The sequence below is a fragment of the Aythya marila genome (assembly GCF_965140915.1).
Source record: "Aythya marila genome assembly, chromosome: 4".
NCBI classification, from domain to species: Eukaryota; Metazoa; Chordata; class Aves; order Anseriformes; family Anatidae; genus Aythya; species Aythya marila.
The window spans coordinates 46,752,256-46,774,802 of NC_139045.1; the positions used below are offsets into that span (position 1 = coordinate 46,752,256).

At 44.0% G+C, this 22,547-nt stretch overlaps 1 protein-coding gene across 5 annotated transcripts in view; it reads left to right on the forward strand.

Annotated features, from left to right (window-relative positions):
• The first annotated feature begins 624 nt into the window (after positions 1–624).
• USO1 (USO1 vesicle transport factor) overlaps positions 625–22,547 on the forward strand; it is a 32,805-nt gene continuing 10,882 nt past the window's right edge. The window contains exons 1-16 of one of the 5 annotated variants that reach the window (XM_082759356.1): positions 625–804; positions 899–985; positions 1,096–1,160; positions 6,768–6,847; positions 8,362–8,373; positions 11,786–11,886; positions 12,792–12,894; positions 13,051–13,106; positions 13,761–13,881; positions 15,616–15,794; positions 16,522–16,662; positions 16,996–17,084; positions 17,494–17,648; positions 17,914–18,119; positions 18,963–18,983; positions 22,430–22,540. In XM_082759356.1, the coding sequence (XP_082615482.1) occupies positions 739–804; positions 899–985; positions 1,096–1,160; positions 6,768–6,847; positions 8,362–8,373; positions 11,786–11,886; positions 12,792–12,894; positions 13,051–13,106; positions 13,761–13,881; positions 15,616–15,794; positions 16,522–16,662; positions 16,996–17,084; positions 17,494–17,648; positions 17,914–18,119; positions 18,963–18,983; positions 22,430–22,540 (1,593 nt within the window). In that variant the 5' untranslated portion in view covers positions 625–738. Of the gene's footprint in view, positions 805–898; positions 986–1,095; positions 1,161–6,767; positions 6,848–8,361; positions 8,374–11,785; positions 11,887–12,791; positions 12,895–13,050; positions 13,107–13,760; positions 13,882–15,615; positions 15,795–16,521; positions 16,663–16,995; positions 17,085–17,493; positions 17,649–17,907; positions 18,120–18,962; positions 18,984–22,429; positions 22,541–22,547 lie in introns of all 5 variants that reach the window. The other 4 variants (XM_082759355.1, XM_082759358.1, XM_082759357.1 and 1 more) reach the window with 4 other exon arrangements.

Sequence of the window (22,547 nt, forward strand, 5' to 3'; positions counted from 1 at the left end):
TCCCCGGCGGTGACGTAGTGGGGGGGGGGGGAGAGCGGCCGTTGGCGGCGCGAGGGCGGCCGTTGGTGACCGTTGGGGCCTGCCCCGCTGCCCTCAGAGCCCCCCGGGCTGTGGGGCTGCAGCCCCGGTGCCCCCCGCAGCGCTGCCCTGAGGCGGGGTGTGAGGGGGAAACGTTTGGGGTAACGGCGCCCCTCGGCCCGCTGGGCTTATACGGGGGGGCAGGGGCGCTGCTCAACCTCTGCGGCACCCAGAAGGGTTGCGGTTAGGGACACTGCTCGTGTTATAATTCCTTTTTTTTTTTTTTTTTTTTTTTAATGTTTTGAACCTCTACTTAGGGACACTTCTCGTGTTCTTACCGTTTCTCTTTCTTTCCTCTCCCTTTTCAACCTCTTTCCTCGCTAATAGACAACCGGCTGACCCAGCGCCCCAGAAATTCAAATAAAAACAAGTCAGAAATTCGCCAAGCTCCCGGCTGGCCGCGAGCCGGCCCCAGCCCCCCTCTGCCGCTCCCCCAGGGCTCCCCCGCTGCACCCCTACCCCGCAGCGCCGTACCCGAGGGGGGCGGGGCTCCGGCAGACCCCGCCCAGCACGGCGCGAGGCCCCGCCCCCCGGCGGCCACGTCGGCGCCACGTCGCGGCGCAGGCGCGGCGGCCGCTTCCGTGGCGGGGGCGGCGGCGGGGCCGGGGCCGAGGCCGTGAGCAGCGGGGCCGTGTCGGGGCCGGTGGCGGTGGCGGGGCCATGAACTTCCTCCGGGGCGTCATGGGCGGCCCCAGCGCCGGGCCGCAGCCGTCGGGCGCCGAGACGGTGAGGCGGGGGGGGCCGGGGCGCGGCGGTAGCGGTAGCGGTGCCGTGCCGGTGCCGTGCCGGTTCCCGTGACAGCTCCTCCTCCGTCCCCCAGATCCAGAAGCTGTGTGACCGGGTGGCCTCCTCCACGCTGCTGGACGACCGGCGGGACGCCGTGCGCGCCCTCAAGTCGCTGTCCAAGGCGAGTGGCGGCGGGGCCGGGCGGGCCGGGCACGGGGCGGGGGCTGTGGCTGGGGCTGGGGCTGGGGCTGGGGCTGGCTGACGGCTCCGTGTGTCCCTTGTGTCCCGCAGAAATACCGCCTCGAGGTCGGCATCCAGGCCATGGAGCACCTGGTTCGCGTCCTGCAGACCGACCGGTAAGCGCCAGGCCTGCCCGCCGGGGCTCTGGGGCTGCCCGTGTGGGGTGGGCAGCGTGGGGCCGGCTGTAGGGCCGGCGGTCACAGCTGGAGGCCTGCGAGGGGACAGCGCTGCAGCAGCTCGGCCGGAGAGGGCATGGAGGCTTCTTGTCCGGCAGTACTTACAACCCAGCTGGAGGCCGTCCCGCAGCGTGGTCTGTAGGCGATGCCACTGGCTGGGACTGGATGGGCTGCAGAGGTCCCTTCTGCGTAAGGTGCAGCTTCGTGCTTCCGAGCGTCCCGTTGCTGCTACAGGTGGCATTAGGGAAGGGTGAATCCAAAGCTGCAGTATTAATTAAAAAGGTTTTGAAGCAACTCATGTCAACCTGAGATTGGACAAAAGGTGATGTGGGTGGAATTAAGAGTAAATTAACAAAGTCAGCAGATGTGTTTTTAGGACTTGTGTATGTTGTTAAATGAATGAGTAGAATAGTTTTGTCACGGGGAATATTATTTGAAGGGTTCAAATAGGAGGCATGGATCCCCTCATGTTGAATGACTGCTCTTACAATGCTAGTCTCGGTGCTTTGGAGGGGTTAGAATACAGCATTTATGCAATATACAACTTGGTTATCTTGGCTGTGTTTTCCTTCTGCAGTTGCTTGCACTGATAGCAGTCGTGTGTCGCAACTTCAAAGCTATTGGCAGGGCTCTGATTAACGCTCAAACCCTGCCTGCTCCTGGCTCTTAGGCAGGTGTATTGTAACGTGCTTTCAGTCTGGGATTGAATGTCAAACTTGTTTTTTTAAAAAAAGGATATATCAGAAGGGATATGTGGGATATGTGCATGCCCACACACCAGAAGCAGCAGTGTCTCCTGATGTCAGGACAGGAATTAAGCAGTGGTTCAGGGTCTAGAAGGAGGCCTCGGGATCTAAGTGACTGTGGCATCTTGCTTTGCTGAGGTATACAGGACAAGAAAGCCATTTGTGCTCACCAAAGGCTGGTGGTGGCCCTGCTTACCGGGCAGGTTGTGAAGAAGGTTTGGGGCTGCTGTCTAAACAAGTCCATGCTAGAGTTAAAATTGCACGTGTGGGCTGCATGCAGCTTAAATGGTGGAAACAGGACAAGGGAGGTAGCAGGAGCAACAGTCACCCCAAGGGGAAGCCCTTAAAAAAATGAGGTCAAGGAGCCTGGTTCATCCACTTATCTGCTGTTCAGGCCAGATTTGAACTTGGAGAAGGGGGGCGGGGCTCCATTGATCTCCTTTTCTTTGAGATGCTAAAAGAGAACTTGGCTGGGCATCAACCTGGAGCTTTTCTGGGCTTTTTTCACCTCCACTTGCCCCTTCAGAATTCAGTGTACTGGAGCTCTGTTCAGGGGTGTTGTGTGACTCAGCAGCTCAAAAACCAGGAGGTACATCTTTGTGTCTTGGGTCTTTAGATGAAAAATACTGGCTTCCACAAAAAAGTTCCTAGATCAATTTCCTATGGCATGGTGTTAGTGGACGGGTGCCTCAGCTGGCCTGTACGTTGTGGCTTGTTTTAGAGCCGTGGCTATGGGCTGTGGGAGCACACTGTTTGGTAGCAGTGAGAGCAGAGCAGAGGCTTTGGGGGCTCTTGCTGTGGGAGTACAAGTGGCTGCCAGCTGATCTGCACAGAGGGTTGAGAAATGAGTCGCAGGCTCAGCTGTCGGGGTGGTGTCTGGTGGGGGACAGCTGGCGTGCTGTCATCCCCACGTGAGGGGCCACCCCTGCGTGTCATCTGTGATGGACCGTTGCAGTGCCCACTCAAACTGCCCTGAAGCTTTCTGCAGAAGTGAAAAATGCCCCGTTCTTCCTCCTGGCCTCCTTAGTTAGTTTTTTCTTTTTGGATTGCAGCTGTTTAAGATTTTTTAAGAAGCAAGCCAACTTTTCAGAAAACAGAAGTCTGTGATTGACTCAGACTGCCCTCTCACATGGCACTGCGTTGATGTAACTCACTTGCATGTGCTGCTTCTGTACCTTGACTGGCTGTGGTGAAGTTCAAGTTCACAGACAGTCTAGAAATATGATTAGTAATATGAAAGGAGCAGGGAAAACAGTATGCTGAATCTTCTCTTCTTTTCTTTTTTCCTGTTGCTTAGCTTTAGAAGGGTATACTTTGTCGGTGATCATTAGGTTGCCCTGAAGATGGGTGAGGGAGCTCCGGAGGTGCAGTTTATTTGCTGGGAAGCTGCTGATGGCTGTTGCCTCACTGCCAGGAGATGTTGCTGATCAGGCAGTTGTCTCAGATGTGTGCCTGCAGCTGCTTTGTTTTTTTTGCATCAAAATATGATCTTAGCCCATGGGATTTTCCTCTTTGTTTTTAGTTGAGTAGAAGTGGGTCTTGCTTGAGTTTTGTCGGCTGAGGCTCCTTTTTTTTTTAATTTTCTCTGGTCTTTTTTTGCAGGGGTGGGATGTTTGGGTGGAAGGAATTTGGGGGAAGGAGCCAGCAACAGGCAGGGGTCACTGAAACAGCAGAGTCTGCCTTGCTGGTGCTAACAGCAGCATGGAAAAGCTGAAGCAACTTTTCTGATAAGAAGTTATTTTTTCCTAATGCAAACAAGTTTTCTGTGCAATTGTGATCTAATGGAAAAGTTGTTTGGATTAAAGGCCTTTTCAGTCAAGTATGGCAGCACAACAGTTAACTGTTATTTCTGTAGAGCTGGAGTAAAAGCAGGAACATCTTTTATCTCCAGTGCATTTCTTGGTTGTGGTGGATCAATTGCTCCTTCCCCTGAAACTTGATGTGATAAGCACATGGACTGCACCAGCTACGTAGCAGTTTTTCTTTGATTTTCTGCCTGATCTCTGTGCTGCTCATTGCCTTGTCAATTGCCTTTTAGCTCTGTTCAGCTGCAAGTCATGCTCCTGTGTTCCTCATTGTGAAGTTGATATGGCAGGAAAAGTAAGAAAGAAAGATTTACAGCTTCATCTTCTAATTTCCTTAGGAAAAGGTCCTGGTTTGCATGGCTGTGTGGAAGTGCTGGGTACTTCTTTCTTCCTTTTTATTCCTCTTCAGATCTTTCATGGTTGCTTCTGGCAGCTTCCTTTTTTTCTTCCCAGCCTTTATGTGGAATAGAAATAAACTCCTTTTCTCTTTTAAGTGTACAAGATGCACTACCTGGTACCCCGTTTCCTTGTAGATTACCATAAGCTCTATCTCCTGCCTGGGCTGAGATACAAGTGTTGAAACTGGCTCTATAGAACACTGACTTCTTTGACTAGCTTTTCAGCTATGCATATCAGCCATCCTGCAGCCTGAAAACACTCCGGAGTCAGCCTTCAAATGTTCCAGACCCTTATACAAACCAGCGTTCTTTGGCCATATGTTTATTTTGTAATATGAAGAAGGAACTGTGATCTACAGGAGGACCTTTCCTTCTCCTTGCTGGCTGTCTGGATATTGCCACATCCCACCAGGGACTATTTTCAAAAAAGCTTGGCATGGGCTGTAGCACAGATCAGCACCACTTAACTGTTGGTGTGGAGGAAGGCAGAAGAGCAAAAAATTAACTTGACCTTTGACTCGTTTTATTCTATTTATATAAAACAAGAATTTTTAAATTTACTTGTGGCAGTTGTAGTAGTTAAAAACCTAATATGAACCTGAGAGAGAGAATTTGTTTGTTTAAAGTACAGGCTTCAGTTGCTTTGTACTCGTATTTCCAAATTTTCAGAGTTGTGTTATGCTTTTAATTAAAGCTTTTGTAAGAGGTAATGTTGCTTGTTAGTCCTTTGATCACTCTTCCATGAGCTGAGTTTTCAGGGTTAAAAAAAAAATTGCCTTCCTTTCCAGGTGTGCTATCACTGATGACATGATAGAAACATTCAGCTATTTCAGACTTCACTTGACAGGATAGATCATGCTTGGAAGAGGAGGTAAAAGCTTTTTGAGGCACCCTACCTGGGCAGCACAATATGTGGATACTTTCACTTCCATATGACTCTTCTCTGCTATTGTTTGTGAACTCGGGGAGTGCTGACTTGCCATTTTGGTTGAATGCCACATAAAAGCACCACTAGCAGCAGGAGGATGCCCCAGGTGGCTTACGCTGGATTGCTGCATTTCAGAAAGACTGCATCTTTTATGGATGTGTGAGAGACTGGAAATCTTTTTCTTGGCTGAAGACTTTCACTACAGAGCAAAAATTGCACAGCTTCAGTCTGAACAGAATAATCAGGAAAATACTGTTGTGTGTGATGAAGACCAGATGGAAGCAAGGCAGTGAGTCGCAAAGATACGGTGCTGCTGTCCTCATTTTGTGATGTGTTCTTCTTTCAACAAGAAAAACAAGGCCAGCTTTTTCCATATGCACATAAAATTTGGTTATTCTTTTGTAGCAGCTCTGATTTGCCTGGGAGAGGAAAGGAAAAGCAAGGCTGAGACTTTTTTTTTCCTCCCCAAAAGTCTCCAGGAAGTCACTTATGTGTTTTTCAGATGTGGAATTGTTTCAGTTACATGCAAAGGAAGCCACAGGCTTTGTAATACTGTGTTGAACTAAAATTACATTAAAGGTAAAGGGCGAAACATGCAGTTGGGAAGTGTGATCATACCTGCAGGACGGGAAGGTTTATGTAGACTAAAAACTTCTTTTATTTGCTTTGACTTAGATTTTGGCAGATTTTTTGTAGTTGTTGTTTCCCTTACAACACAGCTTAAACACAGGTGGTGAGTTGTGTGACACTGAGGAAAAAAAAGAAGTGCACGTGTCTGCCTAGGACAACAAGCAGGGCAAGGATTCAACTCAGAACCCAATGGGAAGGGACAAACTATGCTGAGCTGTGATAACTGCTAGTTTTGGATTTAGTGTGTCATATAAGGGGGGTGAGTTGTTGCTGTGAGAGCCTACTCAAGTCGTTGCTGTAGTGATGCAAGAAAGGTAGGAGTGGGTTGCTCCATTCTGTCTTCTCAAAGCTGGTGGATCACCTTAAGGCAGCTCTGCTTTTTGGCTGTAATAGCTGCTGTAAGTTTGTCATCTTTAATTAGTGGTCTAGCAGAGGTAGCTGGCCTCAGTTAGGGCTTGGCTCTTAACGCTGCTGGTTGGACAGGTTGTTTTGAGGGTTTGCTGTGAACTAGCCGAGTAGCTTCCTGAAATATGAATGAATATTCAGTGGTGTGGAGTCCTCACTTTGTATGCCTTGGAGATTAGTGAAAACAAAGGCTTAAAAGTTTGAATGAGAGGTTTTAGTTTTGACAGTGTGCCCTTCCAATGCTTGGCCAAGACATGAAAATAGCTGCTACGTTTGTCCCGAGGTTTGTACTCGAGGTTTCTCCTGGCAGGAACAGGTTGGAAGGTGTGACTCAGGAAATGGGAGACGTGCTCACCGTGAAGCTTCCTGTGGTTGTTTTGTGTCACCAGACCTTGTGGATGTGGCCACCTCAGGGAGTGGAATGGGCAAAGGGAGTTTGACTTCATTTAAGGGACTGGGAAGCTCATGGTTGGTAAAAGCATGGCATTATACAATACCCATCCACGTCAGTTCTCTCTTGCAGTAGTGCTGTAAAGGCAACTGCCTGAGCAGAAAACCAACATTGTAAACAAGAAATTGTAAGAGAAGTTGCAAATAAGTAAGTCATTAAAGCAAAGTGGTTCTTTTATTTGCAGTTCAGATTCTGAAATAATTGGCTATGCTTTGGACACTCTCTACAATGTAATATCGAATGACCTAGAAGAGGAAGAACAAGGTAAGCTCTTGATGGATATAGTTGTATTAACTCGGGGGTGCTTTCCTTGCTGGTTTTGCTCAAGCTATGAAAGTAACAATATCCAGTTTACTAATATGTAGACTTGCTTTGTTATCGCATAGCTGTTAAGATGATGTGAAGAAAATCTGTTGACGCAGCTGGCACTAAAGCAATATTGGATCTCGTGCTGATCTTAAAATCAATGTTACGTGAACAGCACCCAGGTTCTGTTTTTTCTAGTTTGTAAATATCGCCAGGTCATACTCTGCTATTGGGAAAGGACAGTTCGGACTGTTACTGTCAAATAGGACTCTTCGTTCTGAGAACTTAACGATACCAAGAGATAAAGTCTCAGGTAGCTTTGATAAGGTGGTTATAGTAAGTGTGAATATGTTGCTTGCCAGCCTTGTTACAGTATTTTATGAAAAGACTTCGCAAGATAATTAGACTTAGAAACACAGTTGACAGTTATGTTGTGGAACTTATTTTCCGAGGCTCGTTATGCTAGTCCCTTAAAAGTAAGGGCAGCACACAGACTGACTAGGCCTATACAGTTAGCCAACACTGATATTTTGTGGTTGCTGCCCCTCCAGCCTTTATTTTTATTTGTTGGTCAGGCACCAAATCTGGTCTGAAAGGCCAATGAAATGATGGCAGCCATGAAAAGTAACTCCTTATTTTACAAAAACTTGGATGCTCTGACGAAAATGACAGTAGTAACCCAAATCAGGCTTGAGCAAGAAGAATGGTTTAAAAATTTAATAGATGAGCTGGATCCAAGAGAGCCAGATGTTCTGGCAAGCAAAATAGCTGCTGATCATAATGAGTTCAGGCTCTTGAATGGTGCTGAGGGCAGGATGATCCAAGCTCCCTCATCTTTAGCCTTTCGGATGTGTGCAGAGAATAGGGATGGGGTCTAGCTGAGGGCTGCGCAAGCGCTAGCTTGGGAGGAGGCTTTCATCAGGGAACAACATCAGGTGCTGAGCTTGTGTGCGTTTCCTGCTTTAACAACTGATAAATGTCCTGTTGGGAAGTAGGCGAGGATTGTCTGATATGTAGGCATTGCTGCCAGTATGTTTGCATCACGTTATGTCCTTCTGAGGTACCTTCAGCAACGTGCTCTCTCTTACCTGAGGAGGCTGCAAGAGATGTGTAAGCTGAAATCCTTTGTGTGATGCATTACTCTTAACTTTCTCTGAAGTTGGCAGTTAGCTTTACTTGCCCTCCTTTTCCCTGCTCGTGGTAGTAGCCTTCATTCTTGACTCAACAAGAATGTTAATAGCAGTCTTAAGAAGAGCAAAGAATTGACAAATTTGAGTTCTGTATGTGAGATGATGGGTGTTGCAAAGGGTACAGGGTGGTTCTGTACAGCTGCCTGAAGGAGTGATTTGCCACAGAAATGAGGATGGCTGCCTTGGAAATCTGAGCTTATGCTACTATTGGTTGTGCTGTTTGAAAAACTATTCAACTTGTGAACCTTTCTCTTTCTCTTTTTCTTTGATCTGCATTGACAGATGATTCTGAAGGTAAAAACCCTTTTACTTGTATAAATATGGTACTTGATAGATGTAGTTGCTACTCACACCCGTAACACACTCTGCTGTTTAAAAAGGACACTGTAAAGACTTGCATTAAAGTTGAGTGCATTTTGTGTTCTGCTCTGAAGTACAAATTTGCTTTGGAGCTGAAGTGGCTTCCCAAGGTACTATTTCATGTGATCTGGGCATGCTGAATGCTGGCAGACTTGTTGAGATAGTAATAATAAATTCTTGTTTGGGATGTCATGAAAGTGCAGCCTCAGTTCTGGTAGGGTTTGAATGGGAAGAAGGATGTGCAGAGTTTTTTGTTTTCAAGAAGCCCTGAAGTTTGACACAAATCCTTCACAGTGTCCCTTTTAAGCAATGCATGTTAAAAATAGTGTTCACCTCTGCCGTAAGTTCACCACTAACGCTTATTCTTATTCTTCCTTATTTCTTCAACTTTTTATTAAAATGCACTTCATGTGTTGATTTAAAGATTACATTCTAATTGATAGTGCTGGATATTGGTGCATCTTCAAAAGATAATCTTAATAAGTAGAAACTGTTCTCCTCATTTGAGCCACATCCATGTAGATTTTTAGGAGCAATCTTAGGTATAATTCTGGAAACAGCAAGAGCTTAAAAAACAAATACCTCTCTCCCCGTCCCTTCACTTTAATTATTTAATTCTTCCTTTTCTTAGAGTCAAAACCATGCTGAACTAGAACCAAGCTTTTGGAATAAAAGTAGATCTCTGGCAAGCTAGTAAGAGGCTGTGTAAGTTGTGTATACTGATGGCTGCTGGTTTTTTCTCTTCTTGCCTTAGCACCCAGAACTTGTGCAAGGATGAGGGTTGGGATTAGCAAGAATCCATAGTTCAAACTCTTGCTATTCGTAGCTGAGCGTGGCTGGAGGAGGAGACGAGCAGTCACAGCCTGTGGCAAATTCCAAGTGAAATATTTTCATCTAAGCCCGTATTTTTAAATAAAGGGCAAAGAAGTTCAGGTTTATGCTTTGCTTTGTTTGCAGCAAACTACAGTGTGCACAATCCATATATGATTCAGTAGGGCTCAGCTGCTCTACTCTACAGGAGCAAGTTTGGTAACTGCCCTTTTGTGGATTTGGTTTGTCTGTTGTGTTTTTTCTTTATTGATGCACTGTGGGAGTGGCCCAGACTTGATAAGACCCCTCCTCTTCAGAGAGGGTGTACTTGCATTTTGCTAGGTGTCAGGGCTAGAGTTAATCTTGCATGTGATTTGTCTTCCCTTTTGCTACCTTCTGTATTTCATAGTTTGTCCTCTTAAAAATTTGCAGCAGATTGGTGCTGCTTCTCTGTCCCTCATGTAAACTACCTACCAATCTCAGCCTCATTGGGAGGATTATAACAAGACTATGTTACAGGAATGATCAGCTTCAGTCTGATTACTCTAAGGCCACATAAAAAGACCTCTTAACTGTACTGAAATCCTTAAAAATAGATGTTATAATAAACTCAGCTTGCAGTGTTTTATGGTTAGGAACAGTTTCAACTTGAAGGAAATTGGCTTGACTGAATTAAATTTTTTTCTTGGCGCCAGTCCAAGCAAATAGGTAGTCCTTTGATTTCTCAGTTTTGGTGTGCCCCTAACAAGGTACAGAGTTTCAAGATTATTTCTGGTCTTTGACCCTATTTATAGGAGATTGGCTGCCAGCAGTTGGTGGCTGTGAATCTTATGGTTCAAGTGAAAGGAAAAAAATCCTTTCTTTGCTTTCCATTACCCAAATTCAGATTTGGTCAGAAATTGTTTTTGTTTTTCCCTGTGTTTTATGCTTCGAGCCATTCTTGTGCCTGTGGTTTCATCAGCTGGCATGGGACGGCGTTGCAGTGCTGAATGTATGTGTGTGGTTGGTAGGGTAACCTAGTTTAGAAGGTAAGTGGCAGTGCTTTTGCTGCAGGCCTTACCTGTTGTGTTTCTGGTCTGTCCTACCTGGCACATGGGACAGAGGCAGGGCTGATGGCAGCATGCTCTGTGGGACGGGAGTTGCTTTGAGGTTATGGAGAAAGGAGGAACAATGAAGGAAACTGTTCAGGAGATACGTGTGGGGAGAGAAGCTTTGTAGGGAGAAAAGTGCTAAGCCAGAGTTGGGAATGTGAGTGGCTGTGTTGTGTTGCTACCCCTGTGGCTGATTAATGTGCATTTAGCCCCTTGGTTTGTTATGTTGCTTTGAGAAACCTCATAGAAACACAGCTGAGCAAGGAACTGATGTGATTTTTTAACTCAATGAGATACTAATTTCTTAGAGGTGGCCACAGGTGTCACAGAACTGAATTCTCATCTCTTGAGTGGGACTGGGTTGCTCAACTACCTTGGCTGAAAAGCTCCAGTCCCAGAAACTGTATTGGAGCTGAAAATACCTTCTCCTCCTGTCCAAAACGAAAACAATCTGAAGCTACCTCTGAGTTAAAATTGCAATTTGTGAGTATGTCAGTGGAAGTTCATTAACTGTGCCAACCATTAGTGCCTAAATAAGATAGTTTTGTGAGAGAGTTTTGTAAATTGTCACTCAGACTGGAAAGCCAGCAGTGAGGCAGAGATTTAGTTTGCATGTTTTGTGTTGTCTTGTGGGATACTTTTGCTTATTATCCATTTATGCAACAATGATCAAATAATTCTGTGAGACTGAATTGATCCGCTACTTTGATTGCGCACAACCAGAGAGTAAATGGAATGACACTTGATTTTCTTTGTGAAATTAATTTAGATGCCAAGGCTGGGAAGTTTTGATACTTAGCTCTTTCACAATTATTCTCTCTTCCTGATGTTTAAGTCCTGTCTAACTGCTGTGTCAAAATATAACTGAGGTTATTTATTCTGTGATTCTGTGGCTTACTTTCTTCACTACTCTCTTTTGAAGCTTCTTGGTGTGAAATAAACATGACCCTTGCAAAAAGGTGAAAGGTGAAGAATCCTGTACCAGTTTAGGTGACCTTCGTGGAAATACTGAGTCTTTCTGCTCCTCCTATGCTGTGAGGGCTCTTTCTTTGTCTGAGTTCTCTGGTCCCATAGAATTGTTTGGTTTTATCTGAAATAGGTGACGGTCTGAGAACTGTGAATGTGGATGTGATCAATGGGAAGAGGATTTTTTTAATATTTATACTGGATTAGGTTTCTGTTTGGTAGATTGTTAGTTCCTTCCTTGATTTTAAAACAGCTCTCAATAAAAATTTAGAGTAGCCTAAGCTGCTGCTTTTTTTTTTTTTTTTGTGCACAGCTTGTGGCTGTGTTTGGTTTTTGAAAATTATTTAAACTTATTAACACCGTATCAGTGATCAAAAGCTTGTCTGTCACCCTTGGCTCTATTTTAGTGAGAATAAAAATACAACTAACCAAAGCTACTCTGTTCATGTGTTGTAATACATTGCTTTTGACTATTACAGAAGAAAACTCACCTAAACAAGTTGATGATTTGGGAAGTCAGTTCACAGAGATTTTCATTAAACAGCAAGAAAATGTCACACTCTTGTTGACACTTGTGGAGGTAAGCAACGGCTTGGTGCTGGGAATACTGAAGGATATGTAGTGCTGCACAGTGAGCTTACCTTAATGCATGTTTTCACCTTTCCATGGAAGCATGTGTCAAATGTCAAGTGCCTGACTGCCTAGCAAGTTTGGGGTTGGAAATGAGCCAAGTCTATGACCTGGATGAAAGCCATTTGTTTCAACCTTAAAACAAGATACCACTGAGAGGGAGGAGGGGATGCTGAGGAAGGGATGATGTACGTTCAGTCTTCACCTGTAACTTGGTACAGAGTTAAAATAATATTTGTCATCTGAATTGGTGATTCAGTGGGTGACTTCAAGGTGACGCCTTAAAACCGTAAGGCTTAGAAGTACAGAAAGCTCTGTGGGGTGACTCAGTTGAGATGTAGGCCCAGTCACCAGCTCCTGAGTTTAAGCTGACCTGGGGAGCCCAAAGGTGTGGTGGTGGTGGTCAAAGCCAGTGTGTAGACTCATTAGTTCTTGAGCTTTCTCTTTCTTTCAAGATCCTACTTTAACAGAAGTTGTTGTTGTTTGGGAATGGGGAGAAGATAGAAAAGAGCCAAAGGCATTGGTTTTTTTCCCAAAATTTCTGAGTAACATGAGTTGATCCCATGAGGGTTGGGCTGTCTGTTCTGGAAAGAAGAATTAGCTAGGAAAGCAACCCCTGAGGGGGGGGAGGGAGGGAAGGAAACTGCTGGGACTTCGTCTTGCTTGTATAATGAAATCAAGAACCAGTGTTTTGATTTGTCGGCCATGTGTTGTAATACATGTAGGATGAATGGAAAAAGAAATGGACAGGAGATAAAATCCCTTGCCAGTTTTGTGTCTGTTCATAACTGTTGTCTCCAAGAGGAAGTGGAATAATGAGGAATTTACTACTTAATTACCTCTCTATCTTTGCAGGAATTTGATTTCCATGTTCGTTGGCCTGGAGTGAAACTACTTACATCACTTTTAAAGCAGCAAGGACCTCAGGTGCAGCAGATAATTCTTGTCAGTCCTATGGGTGAGTGCTCCCGTTGTTTGCATGTGAGCTTCAGCTTGGAAGCTCACCAAGCAGAAGGTAGAGAGCTAGAGCAGTTTTGAGTGAGGTGTTATCAAGACCTCTAGCAAGAAAAGATGCCTGTTTATGTTTATGCCTGTTTTTGTGTACTTTTTGCAGGCGTTTCTAGACTCATGGATTTACTAGCAGACTCGAGGGAAGTTATACGAAATGATGTAAGTATAGAACAGAGGCTGTTGATTCTCTTCATAATTAGCAGCTGTCAACTGTGTGAGCTGCTTAATATTTGTGCAGAATTTGGATTAAGTTAAATGAATGCATGTGAGGGAAGCATCATGATTATTAATTAAAAATACTTGAGTCTTCCCTTGAGTCAGGTGGTTTCTGCATGTCTTGCCACAAATCAGATAACGAAGACAAGCTGTTCCTGTGTATTTGCAAGCATCGAGTGTTGTATTCCTATTGTGTTAGCTGATCTTTCTCGTGGTCTTCTGTCAGGTTCAATTGTCTTTTTCCTCTTTACTCATCAAACAGCAGAAAGCTCAAATTACTTAGTACAGAAAAAATGAGGTGTCTTACAAGTTTACTCTTTGTTCTTGTGTATAGCCACGTAGCATCCTTTTTGGCAGTGTTGTGCTTCTCTTTTCAAGTGTGGTGAGGCGTGTGGTAAATACTGGGTGATGTCCATGTTGGGTTTGGTTACCTGTGCCAGAATGCGGGGGATATGCAGTTCTGTTCTCTGATCCTGGCCAGGGCTTATGCTGCTCTTTTAGCATTCTTCTGAGAGCTGTGACTTGTGACAAGTGGTGTTCTTTAGTAAAATTCAGTAAAACTAAGTTTTTAATCACTTCTTCCCTCTTTCTACCAAGGGAGTCTTGCTGTTACAGCAACTGACAAAAAGTAATGCAGCCATACAGAAGATTGTTGCCTTTGAAAATGCCTTTGAGAGACTTCTGGATATCATAACAGAAGAAGGGAACAGTGATGGAGGTACAGATGTGTCTAAGGCTCTTTTCGTGATTGTTCCTTCTGTTTTTACACAAGTTAATGGGTGACTGTTTAAAAGTTGACATGAGTGTGCAATTGGAGCTTGTTAAATGGTTAGAAGGATCAAAACGCATACCTGGGTTGTAACAAATTAAGCAGAAACATGAGCAAGTAGGCAGGTTCTCAGCATATTTTGAAATCTAGCTTTGAGATATTTGAGTTAAGATAACAGTTAATTTGTATGGGCATGTGTGCATAAGTGTTCATGTTTGGTTTATATTTGTGAGTGCATGTACTTGGGCAGTGTCCCCTTTTGTCACTTACTGAGTTGTGTTGGCATTCCTCCTGCAAAATCCTTGGATGCTTGGAAGTAACAGCTTGCTGTGTATCTTCAGCATTACTGGTGACTTCAGTTTTCTGGTCAGCTCCTAGGCAAATCATTTACCTGGGGGTGAAGGATAAGAAAAAGAATGAGCAAAAATGATGTTCTTACGTATTTCCTTTGTTTCTCTTGGCAACTTGAGTTTACCACCGGCTGCAGTTTAGTGCAGGATCTAGTTGAGTAAAAAGATGACCTTCCTGCAAGCTGCAGCAGCAGTTAACATACTGCTGCTCTCCCAGCCGAGCTATTCCAGGTATCTTGGCGTGGAAGGATTAAGCAATCCTTTAAGTTAAAGCTGCTATTTTTAGGCAGCTAATAATTTTAGGGGACTTGGTATGTAAACTCCCATGTGCCAAGAATTGTTTCTTTTCTCCTTTATACATGTGTGTTCCTCCTGCCTGTGGCCTGCTGAGGGCTGGATTACCAGCTGTGGCTCTGCAGTGGGAGTGGGAAGGGGGGAATGTGACAGCTGGTCTCTTGGTTATCCCACTCTCAAGTCTGGCACTGTCTGTGTGTTCTAACAAGTGTAAGAACTAAATATTTATCCCTTCTATGAAGTCCAGAAGGCAGCCCAGCAGTACCAGGAGCAGGCTACCTTTATTTGTGTTGTCCTCTGGACTAAGTTGTCCAAGGACTTTCTCTCAGAGCACATAGTTGATTAGCACCTGCAGTTTGTTTTCAGCAAATGCAGTCTGTAAGTAAAAACAACAACAAAAAGCAACAAAAGCAAAACCTAAAAACACCCACAAACAAAAAACCCATTTGCTTCAACTCCAAGGAGCGCAGTCTATATTGGTTTGTTGTAAGGGATGTTGCTAAGAATTGCTTCTCTTGTCATTTTATTCTTCATTAAAAAAGTAAAATGAAACTCTGAAATGAGCCAAAATTGTAGCTAGTGATTACAAGCGTGTATAATCAGTTAAAATTTAGGTGCACTTTAAGAGGAATTTAATTTTAGTACTTAAGCAACACTACTGTCTCTGTCTTAACTTGAAGTACATATATTTCAAGACACCAAGTGTTCGTGATGCTTTGTTTCAAGTCCTTCACATGACTACCAATTAACTTATCATTATAACTATGTATTCTTTGAAAATACAGTTTCTGCTTCAGACTTGTGGAAGAACCATAATTCTGGTTTCATTTGAAATATGCTGGATCAACAGTGATATATTTCACTTGATCTTTGATTATTTTTTCATGCTTGAGGTTCACAGTTCTTGATTAAAATTTGATGGTGTTAAGAACAAAGAGTTCAGAATTGTGTGTTCTGTGCCTCCTAGAATCTGCTGAGTATGTGGAGAAACTAGTAACTTCTGTCTCACCTTTGATTAATCTTCTTTTTGTTCCACCAGGAATAGTAGTGGAAGACTGTCTCCTCCTTTTACAAAACTTACTGAAGAATAATAATTCCAATCAGAATTTCTTTAAAGAGGGTTCATACATTCAGCGCATGAAGCCTTGGTTTGAAGTCGGGGATGACAATTGCGGTTGGTCTGCACAGAAAGTAACTAATCTTCATCTAATGCTGCAGGTAAAACACGTCTTCTAGCTGCTAGTACCAATATCAAGGCTTCTTCAGCTTTGCTTACAGTGAGGAACATGTGCAACATGTGACAGCTGAGAAATGTGTGCTTTCTTTAGCTCACAGTATTAGTGTGCCAGTATTAATGAGAGATACTCCTTTCAGTGCACGTACTATTTCTAAATGCTGAACTCGTAACGGGTGGTGCATCAAGTAACTTCATTTCATGTAACTTAAGATGTAACAGTGATCGGAGTTAAATATATGACTAGAGGTGTTCTTATAAAGAATCCTCCTGAATTCATGTGTAGTTATGGTGCATTTACCTTTATGGTGGGTTCATAATTATTGATTGTAGGACACATTGCCTTCTGCTCACCCCTCCAGAAAAACACATTTTCCTGTTACGGAACACTTCATGTAGAAACTTGAGACTTATGAAGCTAGTTTCTTGCTTCCCAAAATGTAGCTTGGACAAATTGTGAGCCAAATAAAAAATCAGTGTGATTGTTCACAACTTAGTTGGAACCTCTGCAATGGAGTCCAGTACTTGAGAATTTGAGGGTTACACTAAACTCAGCATCAATTGACCATACTTAGTAATGAGGTGGACATGCTGTTTAATTGTTGTGTTTTATGCCTGTTTTTAGGAGCAATTGTTTTTTATGGATAAATCATGTTCTGCCTTTTGGAAAGTCTGTGACTCTTTACATACGGACTTCTTTTTCCCCTCTAGCTTGTTCGGGTACTCGTGTCTCCCACAAATCCTCCAGGTGCTACCAGCAGTTGTCAGAAGGCCATGTTTCACTGTGGGTTGTTACAGCAGCTCTGCACTATCCTGATGGCAACGGGAGTTCCTGCTGATATCCTGACAGAAGTAAGAGGGAACAAATAGACACGGGAGTGGGTAAAAACAGGAATCTTCAGGGATGACTGCAGTGTCTCTGCAGCAACTGGTTACAGTACTTGTTAAGCATTTATCTCAGATGTTGGCTTCCTATATGGAGAACTCACATTTTAGAGTCTTTTGAATTATAATCTGCAGCCAGAAAATACTTGCATTTGCTTATTTTTTTCTTTTGGATTTCAGGATATCCCAAAGAGGCTGAACTAATTCACATTCTTCCCATCTGTGTCTATTTCTTTTGTTGTTTTTGTCTTTTTATTGCTCATATTTAACTGTTCCATTTTTTGTCTGCCCTCTTTGTAGACCATTAATACCGTGTCAGAGGTCATTCGAGGATGCCAGATGAATCAAGACTACTTTGCCTCTGTCAATGCACCTTCTAATCCACCAAGGCAAGTGTTCAATTATGTCAGGTAATGATGTATTGGTATAGACAACAACAGTCAAATTCAAAGGATTTTTCAGTTCAGAACTTGAAATTCAGATACAGGCAAACAGCTTCAAGTTCACATTGGGCATAATAGGTATAGCATGAAGGTGTCAGTTGTGTTTCCACAGAGATGAGGCTTAGAAGTCATTTCATTTAACTTTACTTGGTGGTACTTACAAAGTGAATGAGCAATTAGTTGACAAGTTCCTAGGTCAGGAGGAGCTGCTGCTGTCAGCCAGAGGATAGTCTACAAAAGGATTTAGAGGGTAGAAAAACAGGTGGGAAATTAAGAAAACACCCCAAATGGTTTATCTACAGTTGTCTTCATGCACAACTTTGTCCTAATAGCCTTTATTTTTATTACCAAATAGACCTGCAATTGTAGTGCTTCTGATGTCCATGGTAAATGAAAGGCAGCCTTTTGTGCTCCGATGTGCTGTTCTCTACTGTTTCCAGTGCTTTTTATACAAAAACCAAAAAGGACAAGGAGAAATTGTTTCGACACTTTTGCCATCTACTATTGACGGTACGTAAGACCACCATCTCTGCACTGAGTTGTGAAGCAGTGGAATAGTTCACTGCATCAAGTGTTATCTTCCCCAAAACTACTTACCTGTTACTGGGTGCCAGATCCAAGCATAATGATTTGGTTTAGGGTTTCTCTAAGACTTGAAATAGGTGGCCTTTAATTTTTTTGTTCATTTACGGTACAGTTATGCCTTAAATATCTTGCTGTTTCTGTGGTGTGTTGTAATCTCATTTGTACCTCCGGCCCCTTTTGGTAGCTACAGGTAACTCTGTATCGGCTGGTCAGCTGCTCTGCGGGGGCCTCTTTTCAACGGACTCTCTCTCTAACTGGTGTGCTGCCGTGGCCCTGGCCCACGCCTTACAGGAAAACGCGACTCTGAAAGAACAGCTCCTGAGAGTTCAGCTGGCGACGAGCATTGGCAACCCACCAGTGTCGCTGCTACAGCAGTGCACCAACATCCTCTCACAGGTATGGCCCTGACTGGCCCATCAATGGGATAAAAATTCAGGTGTACAGGAAAAATGTTCTTGAGCAGGTGCATCACAGGAAGACGTTAGTGTTAGCCCAAGGACAAGGATTCTCTCTCTCCCCTCCTGTTTAAAATTTGCTTAGAGCACCCTGTGCTGAAGGGAGGGAGGAGCAGCAAATCTTATTGTTCATCAAGCATTTATCTTGCTTGCTGTCAGTAGGCAGGGGGCTTTAAAGCACATGGAACTTAAACTTGGTTTAAAAGACAAAGCAGAGAGGCAGGATCCTCAGGCACATCTTGCTGTTGCTGCAGAAGTGCCTGGTTCGCATTTAGCCTGTACCTGCAAACCTGAAACATCTTTAGAAGAACAGTCTGTCATCTATTGGTGACTGTTGGTTTTGCTGATGGAAGCCAAAAACTTGTTTTGAAGTTGTACAGTATTTTAATACCTGGCTTTGGAAACAGGTGGCTTAACTTTACCTTCCAGACCACACTTCCTTGCGACATTAACTTCTGTTACGCATCCTTTCTTCCCAAATGGTTGTAATGATAAGGAGATGGTTAGCTCTGGGCAGTGATTAGGCGTTCCTGCAGTTAAGAATAATGGCAAAATGCTGGAGTTTTGAATTAATTGATGGGACTTCTTTAATTTGCTTTCCCTGATTATAAGCAGAATTCGTTTTTATCCTTTTCCCTGCTTTTTTGTTTAAGATGAATTTGAGATGATATAACTGCCTGTGGCTATGTAGCCTTAAATGATGCAGGGGATTGAAACTTTGGGGGAATGTTTCTGAAATGTGTTCATCTTAAACGTTCTCAAGTAACGTGTGTGTAACTTGCAGGGTGATAAGATCGACAGACGGGTATGTATTTTTTGGCACAGCTTCGGCATTTTCTTGCCAACAGCAGGCCTTTTCCTTTTGTCTTGGGTTTTGCTGGGGAGGTTTTCTTTAACTGCTCTTTGATGTGTTTCCACTCACAGCTTTGTGTTGCAGTTGGGTTTGGGTTTTTTCCTAGCATAACCACCTCTTTCTGTGTCTCCAGGGGATTCTCTGGGGGTGCTCCATAAAACTATGGGGTCAAGATCTTGGGGAACATGGGTGCTTTCTTTCCAATGGGGTGTACTCATTTGCCGTTTGTACACCTGACAGGCGCACTTTGCTTTTAAGAAAAATTAAACTGTTAGAAACTCTGTTTCCTCAGACAGGCCTGTAGCAAACAGCTGGTGCCATCTGAAGTGGGAACATGCTGCTCATTTCCTGGCTGCTAAAAGAAAGATGGTGTTTAACCTGCCTTTCAGCCACTCTGTTACACTTAACAGCAGAAGCTTTTGAGTTTTAACCACAGAGCCAGTGATTTGAATAGCATTCAAATTACTAGCATTCAATTACTTATTACTAGTGAATGACCCCTGAAGTGAGTTGCCTGACTTTCAGGCTGTGTTACTTAGAGCACTGCTGATGTAGTTGTCAGCTGAGCAGAAACAGTTCTTGAAATATCACTGCTGTGGAGTTGTGTGCTGAATTAGCTTATTTGTAGTTGTGCAGAGGGGTGGGGTTGGATTGTTACCAGCCATGAATTGTAGGACAGCTACCATGGAGGACTGGAACCTGTTAGAGTAGTGATTCTCGTGGCATGGCTAGAAAATGGGTGTGTATTAGTTAATTAGGTGTGTGTTAGGCTCTTCTGGGCTGTGTGGGAATGATTAGGCCAAGCATTTTAATCTTCAGTCTAGGATGCCATGCTCGAGTACACGTGGTGTGCAGCTGCTTCCAGGGGGGGTGTGTGCTGGAAATGCCAACCTGCACAAGCACAGGCAGCCTTGTGCTGCTGACTAGATTTTAATAGAAGACTGGTGGAAGTGTCAGTTCAGAAGTCTGCAAATGTCCTGTGGGACAAGACTGCCAGTTAAAGCAGTTACTCTCAGCGCAGGAGGTCTGGGGAAACAGATTGCCAGCAGTTTTGAACCAGTCCAAAGTGTGAGGAACACTCGGTGGGGAAAAATGAGCAGTCTGCCTGTCCATTGGGTACTGGCAGGTGGGAGTATAAGGGTATGTTCCTCTGCAGGCATTTCTGTGGTAGGCTGGTACGCAGTTGCCTGTGTTATGAGGATGTTAATGCATCTAATCTGGAAGGGATTTAGGAAGAACTGATGTTTTTACAGCTTTTTTGTGGTAAGGCAATGTACAGAACAGGTGACTCCCAGAGGCCCCGTAGTGGCATCTAAGTGGCCCCATAGTTCTGTGAGGAAAATCACCTGCACATCAGTTTTGGTCTAGCAAGAAGGGCCAGTGTAGTCAGCAGGTTCATCAGCTATGGTGTCTGACAAGGCAGTACTAGTGCAATCCACTGCACCAGTGTGGCATGGTAGCTTTTTTCTCTAAGAACTTGAAAAATGCAAGAGATGTCGTATTTTGTTTAAATTTGATTTACCGGAGGATTGGAGCGTGAACACAGTTCTTACCTAGTGGGTAGTAAGGGCTTGTGAGGGAATATTTGTTGAAACGTGTTGTTGGAGGACTGTTGTGTCATCTCATGAGCAGACATGTAGAAGTGTTCTAGATCATGGAGGTTATGAACTAATTTTGAAGTACGTGGTGGGAGGGGAGACCCCCCAGTGCAGGTGGGGAAAGCTCAGTGGGCTGGTCCTGAGGACAGAAAGAGCAAAAAAGAGAAAAGTTTACTGGGACTAGGCAGCCTGCAGGGAGATGCAGGTCAGTGGCAACCAGTCATGGGTTTCAGGTAGGAGGTTAGCAGCAAGGAAAATAATATGTGCATTAATGCAATGCAACAACAGGGTCGCAGAGAAGCTGAACAGTGACTCCTAACAGCATATGTAGTACTTACTCTGGCAATACAATGTGGTAACGTGCAGTTGGTGCTGATGGCTGTAGTCTCTGCTGTTCTGACACTGTTCACTTGGGTCTCTGGAAGTCAAGGTGAGGATGAGGGCCAAAGGGCCAAACACTCTCCTTTCCCATGTAAGCAGTATTATGGTTGGCTGCCACAGTCTGACTATAATTCTGTGTTTTCTTTTTCCCCTTAGAGGTTATCTGTTTCATTTTAGCGATGACGATATCTTAAAACAGATCACAGCACCTCAATAGTGCTTGAAGGCAGTCCCTTCAGGGCATGGTCTTTAGTCCCAGTGGAGTTGGTAGGCTCTGTTCCTGTCTGTCCTGCAGTCCACAGTGGTAGATGGTTGCTGGGAGCCTGCTGCAGAAGAAGCTTCTTGCCAGAGTGATGCTCACTGGCTGTTTCGGTGGCTAAAAGGCTTATTTAAAGAGCTTGGGAAGCTTGTTTTTGTCGTGCTTTAATGCTTAAAAAAAATACTGTCTTTAGCCCTAAAGTGTAGGGATTACCAGAGGCAAGGATTGAAGTCCAGTGTCTCAAGCACAGATAATTCTCAGGCATGGACTCTTCTTTGTCATTGACTAATACTTCTTGCTGCTGTTTTGATCCCTGTGACCACTCCTATCAGTGTATTTTCTTGCCTCCCTTTTGAAGGCATCCCAACAGGTCCATATGCTTTGTCTTGTATTTGAGACTTGACTTAATCTTCCAGTTACTTTACCAAACTCGTGAAGCGGTTTTCCATGCAGGGAACATTTTGCCAGGCTGCCTCATGAACGCTGACCGTCTGTGAAGGAATGCATGCCTGCCTTAATGCTGCTGTGTCCATATTTATCTGCAGCAAAGACAAGGGGGAGAGAACTGATGTTTTCATCCACAAATAGACTTTCTTATTTTTTTTCCAGTAAAAAAATAAATCCCTCAATCATGGTAGTGAGCTTTCCCCTTCCTGGCTTAATGTACATACTCTTTTGTCTGAATAGAAAGGTACTTCAATATTATGTTAAGAACACGTGGCATTTTGTAGGCAGCAGCAAATGGAAGTGGCTGTAGTGATGAATCTCTTACAGGGCATCCTTACCTGCCTTAATTTACACCTTGTTCCTTCTTTGCAAGGGTTGTGTGTATGTTCCTTTATGTTACCCTAGTATTAATTACATGCAAAACTAATTTGTTATGAGTTGATATTGATGCTAATTTGCCTTGAGTCATATTTCACATCTGTGTTGCTTGTTTTTTTGCTCTGAAAGCAGCTAAATACGAGTGGTTTAATACTTGTTTCACCAAAGCACTAGAGCTGTGTTCAGTATAACTAACGAATGGGTATTTTGAAAGGTGTTACTTTTTGTTCTAAAATGCACTGAAAGGTGAGTTTTGAATCGGTACAGCTCTTTTTTTGGTATTTTAGCCTTTGATTGTGGAAAGATAGTAATGAGGGGGGTGTTATTTTTTCCAGGGCAGCAAAGTACAGACCAGGGTTGGACTGCTGATGTTGCTTTGTACTTGGCTAAGCAACTGCTCAATTGCTGTCACACACTTCCTTCACAATCCAGCCAATATACCTTTTGTATCCT